At 32.1% G+C, this 15,019-nt stretch overlaps 1 protein-coding gene across 1 annotated transcript; it reads right to left on the reverse strand.

Annotated features, from left to right (window-relative positions):
• Window positions 1–2,317: 2,317 nt before the first annotated feature.
• Window positions 2,318–14,703, reverse strand: LOC111697083 (transforming growth factor-beta-induced protein ig-h3). The gene is made up of 11 exons (XM_023466961.1): window positions 14,548–14,703; window positions 13,626–13,734; window positions 13,101–13,205; window positions 12,188–12,288; window positions 10,833–10,916; window positions 9,948–10,047; window positions 9,187–9,256; window positions 8,317–8,371; window positions 4,940–5,061; window positions 3,277–3,361; window positions 2,318–2,743 (listed from the first exon to the last, which is right to left on the reverse strand). Exons 1-11 carry the CDS (start codon window positions 14,674–14,676, stop codon window positions 2,684–2,686), a joined length of 1,020 nt encoding a protein of 339 aa, XP_023322729.1. The 5' UTR covers window positions 14,677–14,703; the 3' UTR covers window positions 2,318–2,683.
• Window positions 14,704–15,019: the final 316 nt, after the last annotated feature.

Here is a 15,019-nt window from a genome sequence, read left to right on the forward strand (position 1 = left end):
CTTTCTGTCTTGTCTTTCTGTCTGTCTTGGTGTCTGTCTGTTTGTCTGTTTATCTATCACTAGATTAATGAGTAAACCCAGACCAGTTATACCTTTCATTAGATTTGGAAACTAACTTTGAAGGAAACCAGGAAAAAATGATAATTCTAAATCGTTATCTCTCTTAAGGAGTTATACAACACAGACAACAAAAGACAGAATTTATCTCATAAGGAATCTGAATATATATAGCTACTCAGATAAATGTTTAAAGGGCACCATTGTGAATCGCGTATGTAACTATTTAGATGCAGAGTCTCTTCAAAATACGTCCCTTTAATTAAAAACATTATTTGGGAATTTTCTTCCCATAAACAATCCTTTTCTTGGAACGAAAATGACTTTTAGCTCTAAAAACACCTGATATATCAAAATATAATTAAATGAGCATTATTCAGCATTTGGAAACAAACGATATTTTGATTAATTTTTTTTTTAATCGTCTTAATAATTTCACTAATTCCCATAATTGAAACATTTTCACTTTCCCAGTTTCTACCCCAAATTTGTAATTAATAATAAATAATGTTCACTGTTTATGGTGTTTGAAATTTCAAAAATAATTTCTAAGGTTAAAATTTTTAGTTGACAAATGCAAAAAAACCTTCCAACCATCAAAACAAAGCAAAACAAATACAACATATAATATACACAATATATATATATAAATATTATAATGATATAACTTTCTGACTTTCTCCCCCCCCCCTCCCACACCCTTTCTTTCCCGCTGCCTCCTTTAGACTGTTGAATAAATTCAGAGTTTGGGTGGGGGGGGGGGGGGGAGGAAAGCTTAAGTCTAATCCCAACTTTAATCTACTATTCTCTAACAGTTACAGCTGGGTCAACTTCAAAACTGGATTTTATCTGATTAAACGGATTTTTATAAATATAAAATAAAGAAAATGGCTATGAAAGCTATTTTGAGTGTGTGTGTCCTCATTTTATTTTTATTGCGCCATGAAAAAACTATTTTGACCGGTTGAAACGATTAATGTGTATGAATAATTTGCAAAACTTGCCGCATTTTTAGTGACTGACTCATTTATTTATTGCTCATTTTTAGCTCATAATAATAATAAGGTTTTAACTTTCGTATTGTGTTTTAAACAATATTTACCAGGTTTGTATATTTTTAGTAAAAAATTATTTTGCAAAATTTTGCAACACTTCCTTAAAAGTGTGACTTTCTTGTTAGTGTACATATACTTTTCAAATTAAAGAATAAACTATTTGGTAGCCAAAACTTTTGATAAAATTAGATTACCAAATAGGAGAATGAATACCCACGATCCAACCAAGTTTTTACTTCGGTCTTGGAGAGAATTTAGTTCCTCAATGTTCCTTTTGTATCTAACAGCTAGTGTTTGCAAAATGTACACTTGTTAAAGTTATTGATCAGTAACTGCATATTGTCTCCAATAAATACAGGATTTCCCACAAATAAGAAGACTTCAAAGTGAAAGTGCAGATGCTAAGTGAGGTAAATATAAAATTTCTGGAACCTTTTGATACAATCTTAATTCAGTCTTATTTTATGAGTGACAAAGTTTAATTTAGTACAGAAGACAAAATCTAGCCTCAGATAGAACCAACGAAGGTCGTCATTAAGTGTTAAGTATTTTTCCAAACCCATTTTCCCAAGGGCGACTTCCCAAGTGTCAACTTCCCAAATGTGCAGTTTCCCAAAGGTTCGGCTAGGCTAGGCTTTCTGAGGCGCTGCGACAAGTTGCTGCTTGGAAAATTTGAGAAGCTGCCATTTGGGAAAACACTCTTAAGAAGCTGCCATTTGGGAAAACACCCTTAAGAAGTTACCGTTTGGGAAAATGCCATTGGGAAAGTACCTAAAATCGTGATTAAACTCACGTACTTTATGGTGAACCCTGTATAAATATCTAGACATTATGATACTAGTTCACATCTCTCACAAAAAAAAGATTATTATTCTTAAATATATATTTTATCTAAGTAAATATGTAATTTAACATCAATAATTTCTAATTTCTGTACTCTAATCAAATCTAGCTTGTTAAGGTTAAAATTGAGCAAAATTTCAGGCCTTTACATTATTTAAAAAGTGTAAATATGCTATTTCATCTTAAATCTAAATATAAATGTCTTAACTGAACAACTTTAAAGTGTGCTAAAAACATGTTATACACTGTACACTATACTTAAAATATGGAATATATCTTTAAAACAAGCAGATTTTTAAATTGTTTAAATTATTTGAATATAATGGGACCTAAACGATAATTATTCTGCAAAAGTTCGTGTCAAAATTATGCGAGAAAAAAGCGTTTATACATGTATGTAGTTTTTGCTCTAGTTTTTATGAAAAATTTACATATCTGCCCCCCTCCCCCACCCTCACAGGCATTGTTTTAAATACATGCAAAACATTCGTGCTCAAGTTTCAAATATTGTAAGACAAAATTACATCAATTTCTGGGATTAGAAATCAAGATAAGAGGAAAAATTCCTACTGTTGTTATAATCCAGTACAGCCCTTAAATTAACTTAATAACAACAGATTTAATGATAAAATTTTAAAAAATCAGCTATTTACTAAACCCTTAATATACCCTTATTTCATAAAAGAACAGTCCTATCCGTAGCGATAGGTCCAGGCTAATCTGTATCCTCAGATTTCATTCTGTCCATTCAAGGATTTCAAAATCATAAAGACCTCCTTCTCAGTTTCCTATAAAAAAACTTACAATAAAAACGAAGAACTGAAAAGTTTTTTTTCTCGATATAAAGAAATTAAGTCTTTGTCACAAACTTAAATTTTCAAATCTCAAAATCTTTGCAACCTGATGGTGTAAATCTTTGATATTTAAAACTTAGACTTTTTCTACCAGAATTCAAAGGAATTGAGTTTTTATCACAAACTAAAATCTTCTGATTCCAATATCTTGGTAATTTTATGGTTCAAACCTTTGATATTTCAAACTTAGATTACTTTATCTATAAGTATTAATAGTTTGAAATATCTATGGTCTACGACATTGGTTTACAAAGATATAGAGATTAGAAAATCAGAGTTTGTGGCAAAAACTCAACTCCTTTGAAATATCTAAAGCCTACGACATTAGGTTGCAAAGATATAGGGATTAAATAATCAGAGTTTGTAGTAACTGATTCAATTCCTTTGTAAGGAATTCAATTCAAAGAAAAAAATGTTTAAAATTTGTTACATATTACAAATTTTAGTGAATATTTTTATTTGTTAACCTTGCTTAGTAATAGGTTTGATATGGAATGAACAACACCGTTAGAAGCTGTTACATCTGTTAAACTACTCTCAGCTCCATTAAATCTAAACAGTTAGCAGCTGTTACATCTGTCAAACTACTCTCAGCTCCAGTAAATCTGAACAGTTAGCAGCTGTTACATCTGTCAAACTACTCTCAGCTCCAGTAAATCTGAACAATTAGCAGCTGTTACATCTGTCAAACTACTCTCAGCTCCAGTAAATCTGAACAGTTAGCAGCTGTTACATCTGTCAAACTACTCTCAGCTCCAGTAAATCTGAATGCGATGCGATAAATTAGTATTTTGTTGAAAGACAAAAAAATATGTTTAAAAGACCTATACTTTTACTACAGACGTTTGGGGCACTTTGCCCCCATCTTTTTGATAAATGTATTAGTTCTTAACACTGATTTGATTTGATCTATCTGCAAAATTTTCTGCTCATTATTAAAATTAAAGGGAGTGTTCGCGAAAAATGATAGGGGATATAGGCTTACGGCGATAAATAATCGCTTCTGATCGCTACTAATCTTACTTCTATCTTTTGCGTCTATATGGAGAAAACTGTTAAAAACGTCTCATACCGAAGATCGAAGCGTTCATAAAAATTGAGGAAGTTGGAACATACGACTTGGATCGTAAAAAATCAATATATCAATTAAATAATTTAGATATTAAATCCTATAGTCATCGAATATTTTTCGACGCATTCGTATATAGTTAATATTTCATAATATTTTTTACTTGCTATGATCCGAGAGTGACTTTTGAAAACATTCATTCCTGATTCGAGGATTTTGATAATTAAGACGACATTTTCCATAGTTTCCGGGAATGCGCCAGTCGTGAAAACAAGTTGTAAGCGAAATATTAATTTTTAAAAACACAAAATGAAAAATATTGGAAAATGTCGTCTTCATTATCAAAATCCTCGAATCAGGAATGAATGTTTTCAAAAGTCACTCTCGGATCATAGCAAGTAAAAAATATCATGAAATATAAACTATATACAAATGCGTCGAAAAATAATCGATGACTATAAGTTGTAATATCTGAATGATTTATTTGGAATTAAATTGATTCTGTTACGATCCGAGTCGTATGTTGCAACTTTCTGAATTTGTAAGGAATCTACGTTCTTCGGTATGAGACGTTTTTAACAATTTTCTCATTATAGACGCAACAGATAGAAGAAAGATTAGTAGCGAACAAAAGCGATTAGTTATCGCCGTAAGCCTATACCCTCTTTCATTTTTCGTGAACACTCCCCTTAATTATAAGGATTAAAAATGTTCTTTAGCGGATTTTCATAAAACGAAAAGCGAAACTATTTTAAGCAGATTTTTTAAATTCTGCTATAAACATTTCTTGGTGGCATGAAATTACAAAAATTAATTAATGGCCTAATTGGGGTTGTCGACATTAAGATATAAATTATAGAACAACATATATATTCAATAGAAATCACACGGTGGTGGAAGACATTGTACTAGAAAACACTTGTCTTATCTAATGCATATATATTTTTACAAACTGCTTAAAATAGAAAAAGAACTTTTTAGTGTGTATATTTTATGATTTACAAACCCCTCTTTAATCCATAGCTCCGACACCTATGTAAGTTTTCGAATTTGTTTTAAACCTGATTTCTCCATTTTGATTCTTGTCTACAGTGATGAAATCTCCATTCCAATTCTTTAGTTTATCTCCAGTAAATAATCCAGCTGTATACCAGGATCCAGGAATCACGTGACCAGCGAGAACCTGCAGATATAGAATCAGTTCAACTAGAACCTGCCGATATAGAAACAGTTCAACTAGAACCTGCAGATATAGAATCAGTTCAACTAGAACCTACAGATAAAGAATCAGTTCAACTAGAACCTGCAGATATAGAATCAGTTCAACTAGAACCTGCATATATAGAATCAGTTCAACTAGAACCTGCAGATATAGAATCAGTTCAACTAGAACCTGCAGATATAGAATCAGTTCAACTAGAACCTGCAGATATAGAATCAGTTCAACTCAGTCTTTTATCGAATCAACTTTAAAGCAGTTTGACCAATGAAAAACCACTTAAGGGGACTTAAGTGTAATTTCAAGCGACCCTCCATGCAAAGATGACATTATCTGATTAACAGCGGTACCCTTATAACCTTTGCCTAATCAATATTGTGCAAAAAATATAATCACAATTAATTTGTTTTCAAAATTATAAACATTGATATGTAATTCATACTTGATCAGAAAAAGCTTTTAGTGTTTAAGATATATCGTTGTGAACCGGAGTGTGGGAACATATTATCTTAATCATACTACAGAGAATTCCACTAAACATGACAGTTGATAATGATTTTCGTTTCAAAGGTCGTCTCTGACATTTGAAAGCTATCGGATGACAAAAGATAATTAAGTCTTTGTCAAAAGCCCAAACTTTCAAATTCTTTTATTCTGGCAATCTGATGGTGTAAACCTTTTTATATTTCAATCTTATAATATTTGATCTGACAGAATTCATAACTTATAACTTGAAATATCTAAGGTCTACGTTATTGGGTTGCAAATACAAAAGGATTAGAAAATATTTAGAGTTTGTGGCTAGAACTCAATTTCTTTGTCTCAAAAAACTTTACATATTATGGTCTGTCTCCTGAAAACTTTACATATTGTGGTCTGTCTCCTGAAAACTTTACATATTGTGGCCTGTCTCCTGAAAACGTTACATATTGTGGTCTGTCTCCTGAAAACGTTACATATTGTGGTCTGTCTCCAGAAAACTTTACATATTGTGGTCTGACTCCTGAAAACGTTACATATTGTGATCTGTCTCCTGAAAACTTTACATATTGTGGTCTGTCTCCTGAAAACTTTACATATTGTGGTCTGTCTCCTGAAAACTTTACATATTGTGGTCTGTCTCCAGAAAACTTCACATATTGTGGTCTGACTCCTGAAAACGTTACATATTGTGGTCTGTCTCCTGAAAACTTTACATATCGTGGTCTGTCTCCCGAAAGCTATACATTTTGTGGTCTGTCTCCTGAAAACTATACATATTGGGGTCTGTCTCCTGAAAACTTTACATATTGTGGTTTGTCTCCTGAAAACGTTACATATTACGATACTCGCACTAAACTAAGATAGTGGGGTAAGTCAAATAGGTATATGAAAGCCGGGTACTGTAAAAAGTCTGGCCGCGCCATCAAAATTGGAACCAAGCCAGAATAATATAAAGTTGGGCCGGTACTTGCTGAGCGTCAAAAGTGGTTGGTTCGGTTCGAATTAAAATTGACCCCAGTCCACCGTGACATACTTTGTCCTCAGATAAAGATTTCAAAGATCAAAGACGACCTCTTGTTCATGTATCATGTTTAGTGGGAAACCCTGTATAATATATCTAACCAAATGTCCTGAGTTTAAATCACAATATGTCTCTTTCTCTGCATCCTTTCTATATTCTAACAAACAACATGATTCAAAACCAATATTTGATTAAGGTTCAGCAACCTTCATTCTTCAAATACATTTTCAAAGGCTTTAACGGACTGTGTACGTAATTTCAAGTGACCTTCCTGTTAAAGGAGGACAACCCTGATTCACAATTGTACCTTTTACGCTGTCAATAGGATACAAATATTTTATCTTCTAACTATTTCCGAATGAACCGAATCAAATCCGGAATTTATGAACTGTAATATTCAAATGATTAGTTAAATATATTAAATTACGGTTTGTGTACAGTGGTAACCTGGAATAGAAAGTCGACTTTTAAACTCAAGATATGACTTTAAAATGTGCGATGAACATGGGGCACAGTTTTTTTTGCGTTGTTTACTAGTAAAGCTATTCGCTTTAAACAACATCAAATGCACTTCGCTTTAATATTGCTTTAATTTCGCCTTTCTATTCAACAGTTTTCTAGTTATCACTGTAGTATAATGCAACTTATTAAATTTACATAGACTCTGTGCTCTTGGGCATTAAGCTTTTTCAGCCAATTTCGTTTTTTGCGAACTCTTCCTTTAAATGAAAACTTTTAAATAAACAGATCTAATTGGAGAGGGAAAGACTTAAACATTTTTAAATCGATTTAGATTAGATCCATTCATTGACAATATTGAGCTCATTTTTTCAAATTAGTGCATCCTTTCAGAAAAAAATCTGGTTTGGTTCAGCCTTCCACAAAACTATATGTTTGTCAACCATTAACCATAAGACCCCCCGCCCATCCATGTAATGTCGCCTTTAACTTGAAATCCCCTCTCGGAGACACCAAACCAAACCAATTTTAGCCCCGTTTTCTTTGTTCTCCGGTAACGGAGTCTAAACACTTTTATTATTGTGAACAGAATATTTTCATATAAAGAATTAGTGACTTTTGTTAATAATTAATTGTCATTCTTTTCAGAAGTTTTAATATATAAAAAACGTCTTAGGACTCCCCGACGGGTTTGACCTACATATCATTTAATAGATCGTAAGAATCTTTTCATTATAAAAATTATAAAACATTGTAATAATTTATATGTCATTATCCATTTCATTTTTTAGGAAATAAAGAGTTTCTCTGCATTATCGGTTTTGATTTGAGGGTTATCCCGTTGTCTATCTGTTCATTATTGAGAATCTTGCAGCTATCCGACCACAATGATACATTATAGTTTTATATTTCGGGTTTAAAAGATACTCTTTTTATTTCTCAAATTTTGTTTATTTCTTAAAGTGTTATTAAAATGCGAATAAAAAAGTTTGAAATCCATTAATTAAAAATATTTAGCTCACTATCTTAAACATCTAAAGTATGCTAAAAATTACATATTTGTTTTTTGATTTTAATTTTTGAAAATTTTCCAATTTTTTTCTTCAAGATTTGTTTTAATCATTGAAAATATTTAGCTTAATTTCTTAAATATCTAAAGTACCCCTTCAGAAAAAGCATCGATATAAAATCCTTCCAATATTGATTCCAAAGATTGGAAAAAAAATAATCTTAAGATGAAAATAGAAATGAATGACCTTCTTTAAAAGTGGTTTATTCTTCTTGAGTTCCTTCAGGAAGTCTGGATGAATCCTAAAAAACAAATCAATTTTATCAAAAATATTTGGCATGCATTTTCTTCTATAATTTAAATTTACTAGAGGCATTTAGAAATTAGGAATCTAAAGTACGAGAAGAATTTTAGAGATTTAAAAGTTTGTGTGATATTCCTATCATTCTGGTTCAAAATGTTTTCGCGATAGTTCGATATTTCGAATAGCATGTTAAAGATTTCTTTTAGAGTGTACTATGAGCTCTTTCTTTTTATTATCATACATATATCAAGGTTTGGTTAACACCCTTACCCACTTAGGATGATCAATTTTGGACTTTTTTGAATTAGCAAACCGCCCTCCAGAGGTCCATGGTAAACATTTTGAATAGCCATTATGACAAATTTTAGCCTTTAAAGTTGGAAAAAAATTTTAATAGACCAAAAGAAAAATTAAAAAATTGTATTCAGATTAAAAAAACCATTAAAAGAATTATTCAAAATTTAAGTTATAGGTTTTCGTCCTCTAGCGTGATACCTTTTTCTGTAAAAACTCGTTTTTTAGAGAATACTGGAGAGACAAATTCTCGGGTGAAAAATATAATTTTGGGGACGAGAACGATTTGACCTTGACCGCGACCATGATTTGACCTTGACCGCGACCATGATTTGACCTTGACCGTGACCATGAGTTGACCTTGACCGTGACCATAATTTGACCTTGACCGTCACCATGACTTGGCAGTGACCATGACTTGACCGTGACCATGACTTGACTGTGACCATGACTTGACCGTGACCATGACTTGACCGTTATTATGACTTAACCTTTACCGTGACCATGACTATATTTGACCTGTCAAAAGCAGCATTGACCGGTGCAAGGAAGGTGACAGGGTCAGCCTGATGAACAGCGTCATATATTCCTATTAAATATAAATGTTCATTTATTCATAAATATATATTTGTTCAAATATTCATATTTCTGATAGACAATGGTTAGACAAACAATTTTTTCTACTATTGGAGAAAAATCATATTCAGTTCATAATTGATATTTATTTACATATTTACAGCTTTTCAGAAAAGCAAACAGTTTTAAATATCTAACATGCAACCAAATAAAGTTGAAGGGCGTAAAATCAAAGCTAGAGGAGCAAAGAGGTAATTAGCTCGTATGTATTAGTAATTTCGTATCATTTTGAAATTTTTTTGAGTTGAGGGTTACAAGTTGCTTGGCGATCTTCCTACGTTTAATGGTTTCATTTTTTAGCTTCTATCTTAGGCCTTTTCATCTTCCTTCGGTTATATACATTACTAGCTGGAGGGCCCGGCGTTGCCCGTGGAATTTTTTTTTTAAATCTAGAAAAAAATAAATTAGAATTTTTTAAGCCTATAATACTGACNCCTGCCCAATCGGTCCAGCCGTTTTACCGACTATGCACAACATATGAATGTCTTGTTTTATCATATCGAAGAAGATAGGTTATAAAAATTATATGGGCTTGGATTCAAAAAATGACATTAAACCATGTCTTCGGTTACGATAGAAGGATTTCTTCCTCACAACATAACTGAAACTTCTGAAATCAAAAGTAGCAAGAATTTAATATTTACCTGCACGTTGAAAGAGTTCAATAAGATATGAATGTTGAGGACAGCACATGTCTATTTCAGATATCACAGATCCACTACGATCATAGACAGAGGACATGACCTAAACACCAGAAATAAATATCAAATATAAGAACAACGTGCCATTTCCTGATAAACAAATTATTTAAATTCTAGATTTTAAAAAAACATTTCGTATTTACTACGGCCAGAGTGCTTGCCACTTGGCCACCAGACCTTGTTTTTGCTGTGTGTCTCCGCCGGGCAGGAATGAATTACGACATTTTGTTTTGTAATTCTCAGGATCAAGTATTGATCTTCATATTATGCAGCTCTACGGAATAGATTTATTCCTTGCTGATTTCCCATGATGGTTATAATTTTAATTGAGGAATCAATTTAAATGTTCCCACATTGGATATCGAGATGAAGCGTTAAAGATTAACAATTATACAGACAAAAGTTCCAATCTCAAGGAGGTTAAATTTTTAAGATTTTCTCTTTCTGGAGACGGTCCTTTCAGAGTTTGATTAAGAAATATGGGTTTCAAGATTTTGTCAGGTTGCCAAGGAAAAAGAGGAACTTTTGAAATCTTTCTAGGGCCATTTACTTGGTATGTGAAACATATTTTGAATGAAAATGCCCCAAAATATAATTTCTAACTCAGTTCCTTTGAAATAATAATTAATAATGATAATAATGATAATAATAATAATAATAATAATAATAATAATAATAATAATGATAATATAGTTTTCTTTTAGAGGTGCATGGTAAGATCATTCAGTCTTTAAAACATATTTCTATGAAAAGTTCAATGCTGTTGAGAGATATTTCCTTCATCTATTTTTAAAATAAATTTATTTAATTGTTTAAGTGAAATCTTACCTCAGATAAAACATGGATCATACCATTCCTAGCCTTGTAATCTGTACTAAACACAGGACGTCCGTTAGCAGTGGTCAGAGGTGCCTGGGTAATGATAAACGGAATTAGATGGATTAGAGTTAGATGGATTTATTAAGATAAATTAGTTATGCTACAGCCTTATCCATATTGGAGGACACTTAAAATGGGTTTTTGCATTCAAGCATCAAATGTCATAATAGGATCATTAGAAGATAAAATAGTTTTATCTTACTAGTGCGCTTATACAAGCAGTCAAGCGTAATCTGCATAGATAAAGATAGATTGCGCATAAGACGACATCTTGAAAGATATAAATGTACAGAGATGTTTTAAAAGTTCCATTCCCGGAGTTATTTTACACTCTATTCTATAAAATCCATTAAAACACCAAACCACCCCGCTTATCATTGAAGTACACTTTGACCCCTAGAAGTATGAGTTCGCGGACTGTACAATTCTTGGTGATTTTGCGTACATAAGCTATCTATGTTTATTTATTTATCTATGGTAATCTGGTTCCAATCCAGAATAAAATCCTCCACAGAAGAAAATCCACAATTTATCTGCTCTACGGAAAAATTATTTAACGATTTTCCCGTAATAAATACCCCTCAGTAATTTTTGATTTTGTATTTTTCAATGCTCAACACTCGATAGTTACAGATCTTTTGAAAGAAGTAAATCATCACTATTTATTGTAATAAACCGGTCATCTTGTATGCCTCACGTTTGACACTCCATACTTAATTATGCTTTATAAGTAACCCACGGAACCAATCAAAACTTTATAGCACAAGTGCTATAATAATGTACAGCTAATTTAACTTTATAGCAAGATGATTACTTTATAGCACGTTCATTATGAAATTCACGATGAAGTGAGTAATAATGATAAAGTACACTATAGTTTCATGAAAAATAATAAAAAATCAATCCGTAAACACAAAGTTCTCGCAATCTCAGTACAATTTACAATGTAAATACAAAAATGTTAATACAAAGTTCTAACAATCCCTGTACAGTTTACAATACAGATATATAAAAATGCTATAAATGTAAAACAGCATGTAATTAAATTGTCAACTTTTTTAGAAACGGAAATATAAATATTTAGATTCAAAACTATGTCAGAAACTTTTAAATGAACTAAGACTATTACTAACTCTTGGTGCAAGAGAGTTAGTTTAACTTATTCCGCCAAATTCAAATCTAATTCAATCTCGGGGGCTTCAAATATTTGCTGATATTTTTAGTTGGTTTTAAAAGAATATGCTTTTCCAGATAATTTTTAAAACGATGAAACTTTAAGTTTTTAAAACTATTTATATATTTACATTGTCTCCCTTGGTGGAGTAAACGTTGATTCTAATATCCCGTTTACTAAGAAGAGATTTGTAGGTAACTTCATTCTTAAACTCAGAACTGTTAAACCATCCTTTAACAATCAGAAATTATCAATTGAGTTTTTGCAATAAACTTAAATTTTCTAATCTTAAAATCTTTTCAACCTGAAGGTGTAAACCTTTGATAATTCAAACTTAAACTATTTTATCTAACAAAATTCATAGTTTGAAATATCTAAGGTCTACGACATAGGGTTAAAAGGAAAAAGGAATTAGAAAATCACAGTGGCAAGCCTCCAGTCCTTTTCAGAACAATAAGGAAAAATATCAGAATTAAAACTTTTTCAAAACGACGATATCTCCCACATGTCAAGAATCGGAAATGCCCTTTTCTAAATGAAAGATCTTCAAGTATGTAACTTACTAAGAATTCTATGGCATCTTTTTCAACCAGATCAATAAGGGCTGGCGGAAGAATGGGTTCATAATGATTTAGAAGGAAAGAACAAATCAACAATAAACGTGAAAATTAAATTTCTCAAAAGCTATTTGATATCTTGAAGATTTAAAGATTTGGGAAAAACTCGATTTTTGACAATATCTTGCCCAATTTTCTATATTTTTTAATTCTGGACATTTTTTTAAAACTCCGATTGTCACGCCGCGATTCTATTTATAAGTGTGCTTTTAAATTTTTTTTTCACTTTTACTGTTTTTTTTTCGCATTTTATAAATTTATAAAAACCTATTTGCGAAAACCATTTCTGATTTTGTAAAAATGTTTTCATATCTGCACAACCACATGCCTTACATCTAATTTATAGAATAGATACAATTTTGATTCTGTAAAATAATTTCAGACAAATCTTACATCCCTTGTAAACAAACATTGTTTCTGAATTACCTCTTGCAACATGGAGCCTCATTTTATCCACAAGAGTATCCTCCCCAGGGTAGAATTTCTCATATTTAAATGCTTCGTTGGTTGGACAAAACAAAGTGAACCACCCTAAACAGTCATCAGGGGGCTTCTATTTATTTATAGAAAGTAGTAGCCTCATATTCATATTCTCTTTAAACTTGACCTCTCAAAAATGTGTTCCTTTTTTTGTCATTTGCTCTATATTCAATCTGCTCTATACCTCATTTGCTCTATGACTAAACACGTAATTTGCTCTATAACCTTAAAATATACTATAAAATAGCTTTTATTGGAATTCCTAAGCGTAACTTGACTATGAAATGCGGGAACTATTGTGTGTTCTAAAAAAGATTCCATCTATTTTTAAGAAAAAAAAACAAGGTAAAATCTTAATTTTTTCAAGAAAAAAAGTTTCTTGTGAACATAACTTTTAAAAATGGAGGGTCTTACTCTCTAGAAATCCTGTCGACAGTTCCTTTAACACGTGTAAAGTTTCAAATCAATTACCTTCATGATTTAGAACTCTGTCAATACCAACTTCAGTCAACTTCTCTACACAAGTAGTCAGGTTCAAGCTAGTAGCTAGCTCTAGTAGATGAGGTTTACCTTCTCCAGCCTAGGATTATTAGAATATTAGATAGTTAGGTTCAAGCTAGTAGCTAGCTCTAGTAGATGAGGTTTACCTTCTCCAGCCTAGGATTATTAGAATATTAGATAGTTAGGTTCAAGCTAGTAGCTAGCTCTAGTAGATGAGGTTTACTTTATCCAGCCTAGGATTATTAGAATATTAGATAGTTAGATGCACGCTAGAAGCTAACTCACATAGATCAGGTTCAGACTAGTAGCTAGCTCACATAGATCAGGTTTAAGCTAGTCGCTAGTTCACATAGATTAGGTTCAAGGTAGTAGCTAGCTCACATAGATCAGGTTTAAGCTAATAGCTAGCTCACATAGATTAGATTCAAGCAAGTAGCTAGCTCAATTAAATCAGGTTCAGGCTTGTAGCTAGCTCAAAAAGATCATGTTTAAGTTAGTAGCTAGCTCACATAGATCAGGTTTAAACAGGTAGCTACCTCACATAGATCAGGTTTAAACTAGTAGCTAGCTCACATAGATCAGGTTTAAACTAGTATCTAGCTCACATAGATCAGATTTAAACTAGCATCTAGCTCACATAGATCAGATTTAAGCTAGTAGCTAGCTCACATGATCAGATTTTAGCCAGTAGCTAGCTCACATAGATCAGATTTAAGCTAGTACCTAGCTCACATAGATGAGGTTTAAGCTAGTAGCTAGCTCACATAGATCAGGTTTAAGCTAGTAGATAGCTCACATAGATCAGATTTAAGCTAGTAGCTAGCTCACATAGATCAGGTTTAAGCTAGTAGCTAGCTCACATTAATCATGAAGACTATGTTGTTTAACCTACCTGGAGTTTTGGATGTTGTTGAGCCCGTACTAAATCATGAAGTCTCCATGGGTTAATGGCTGTAAAGATATCAGACCAAGTCCAAGCAGCGGCTGATCCAATCAACAGCATGTATTTTAAAAACAACATTATTTCTTTAAAATATAATTTTGAATTCAAATTTGAAACTTATTGAGTTTAAGGTATGTAAGATGTAAGATTCGTCCACTAATTGAATAATTCTTTAATTGGAATTCAATTGGAGACTATGAGGGTTTCCAATTTTACGGGAAAGATACCAGTATGGAAATAGAAGAAGTTCCAGTTCCGGATTTAATAAATAGCGAGACCCGTTTGAACCGAGTACAATTCAATCGCAACTTTTTTGTGTTAGATACTCATAAACCCGATCTTGATATCTACAGTGGGCAGTTCTAATTTGAGGATCAATGACTAATCTCTTCATTTCTGTTATCCTCTCAGGGTATAATTA

This window comes from Eurytemora carolleeae, unplaced genomic scaffold, assembly GCF_000591075.1.
Source record: "Eurytemora carolleeae unplaced genomic scaffold, Eaff_2.0 scaffold208, whole genome shotgun sequence".
Classification (NCBI taxonomy): domain Eukaryota; kingdom Metazoa; phylum Arthropoda; class Copepoda; order Calanoida; family Temoridae; genus Eurytemora; species Eurytemora carolleeae.

Excerpts from the sequence above, each read along its gene's own strand:
- LOC111697083 (XM_023466961.1), bottom strand. The coding sequence starts at position 14,676 with ATGTTGTTTTTAAAATACATGCTGTTGATTGGATCAGCCGCTGCTTGG. Across the intron at positions 13,206-13,625 it reads CAGAGTTCTAAATCATGAAG|GGTGGTTCACTTTGTTTTGT; the intron begins GTAATTGATTTG and ends ATGACTGTTTAG. Across the intron at positions 5,062-8,316 it reads ATAAACCACTTTTAAAGAAG|GTTCTCGCTGGTCACGTGAT; the intron begins GTCATTCATTTC and ends CTATATCTGCAG.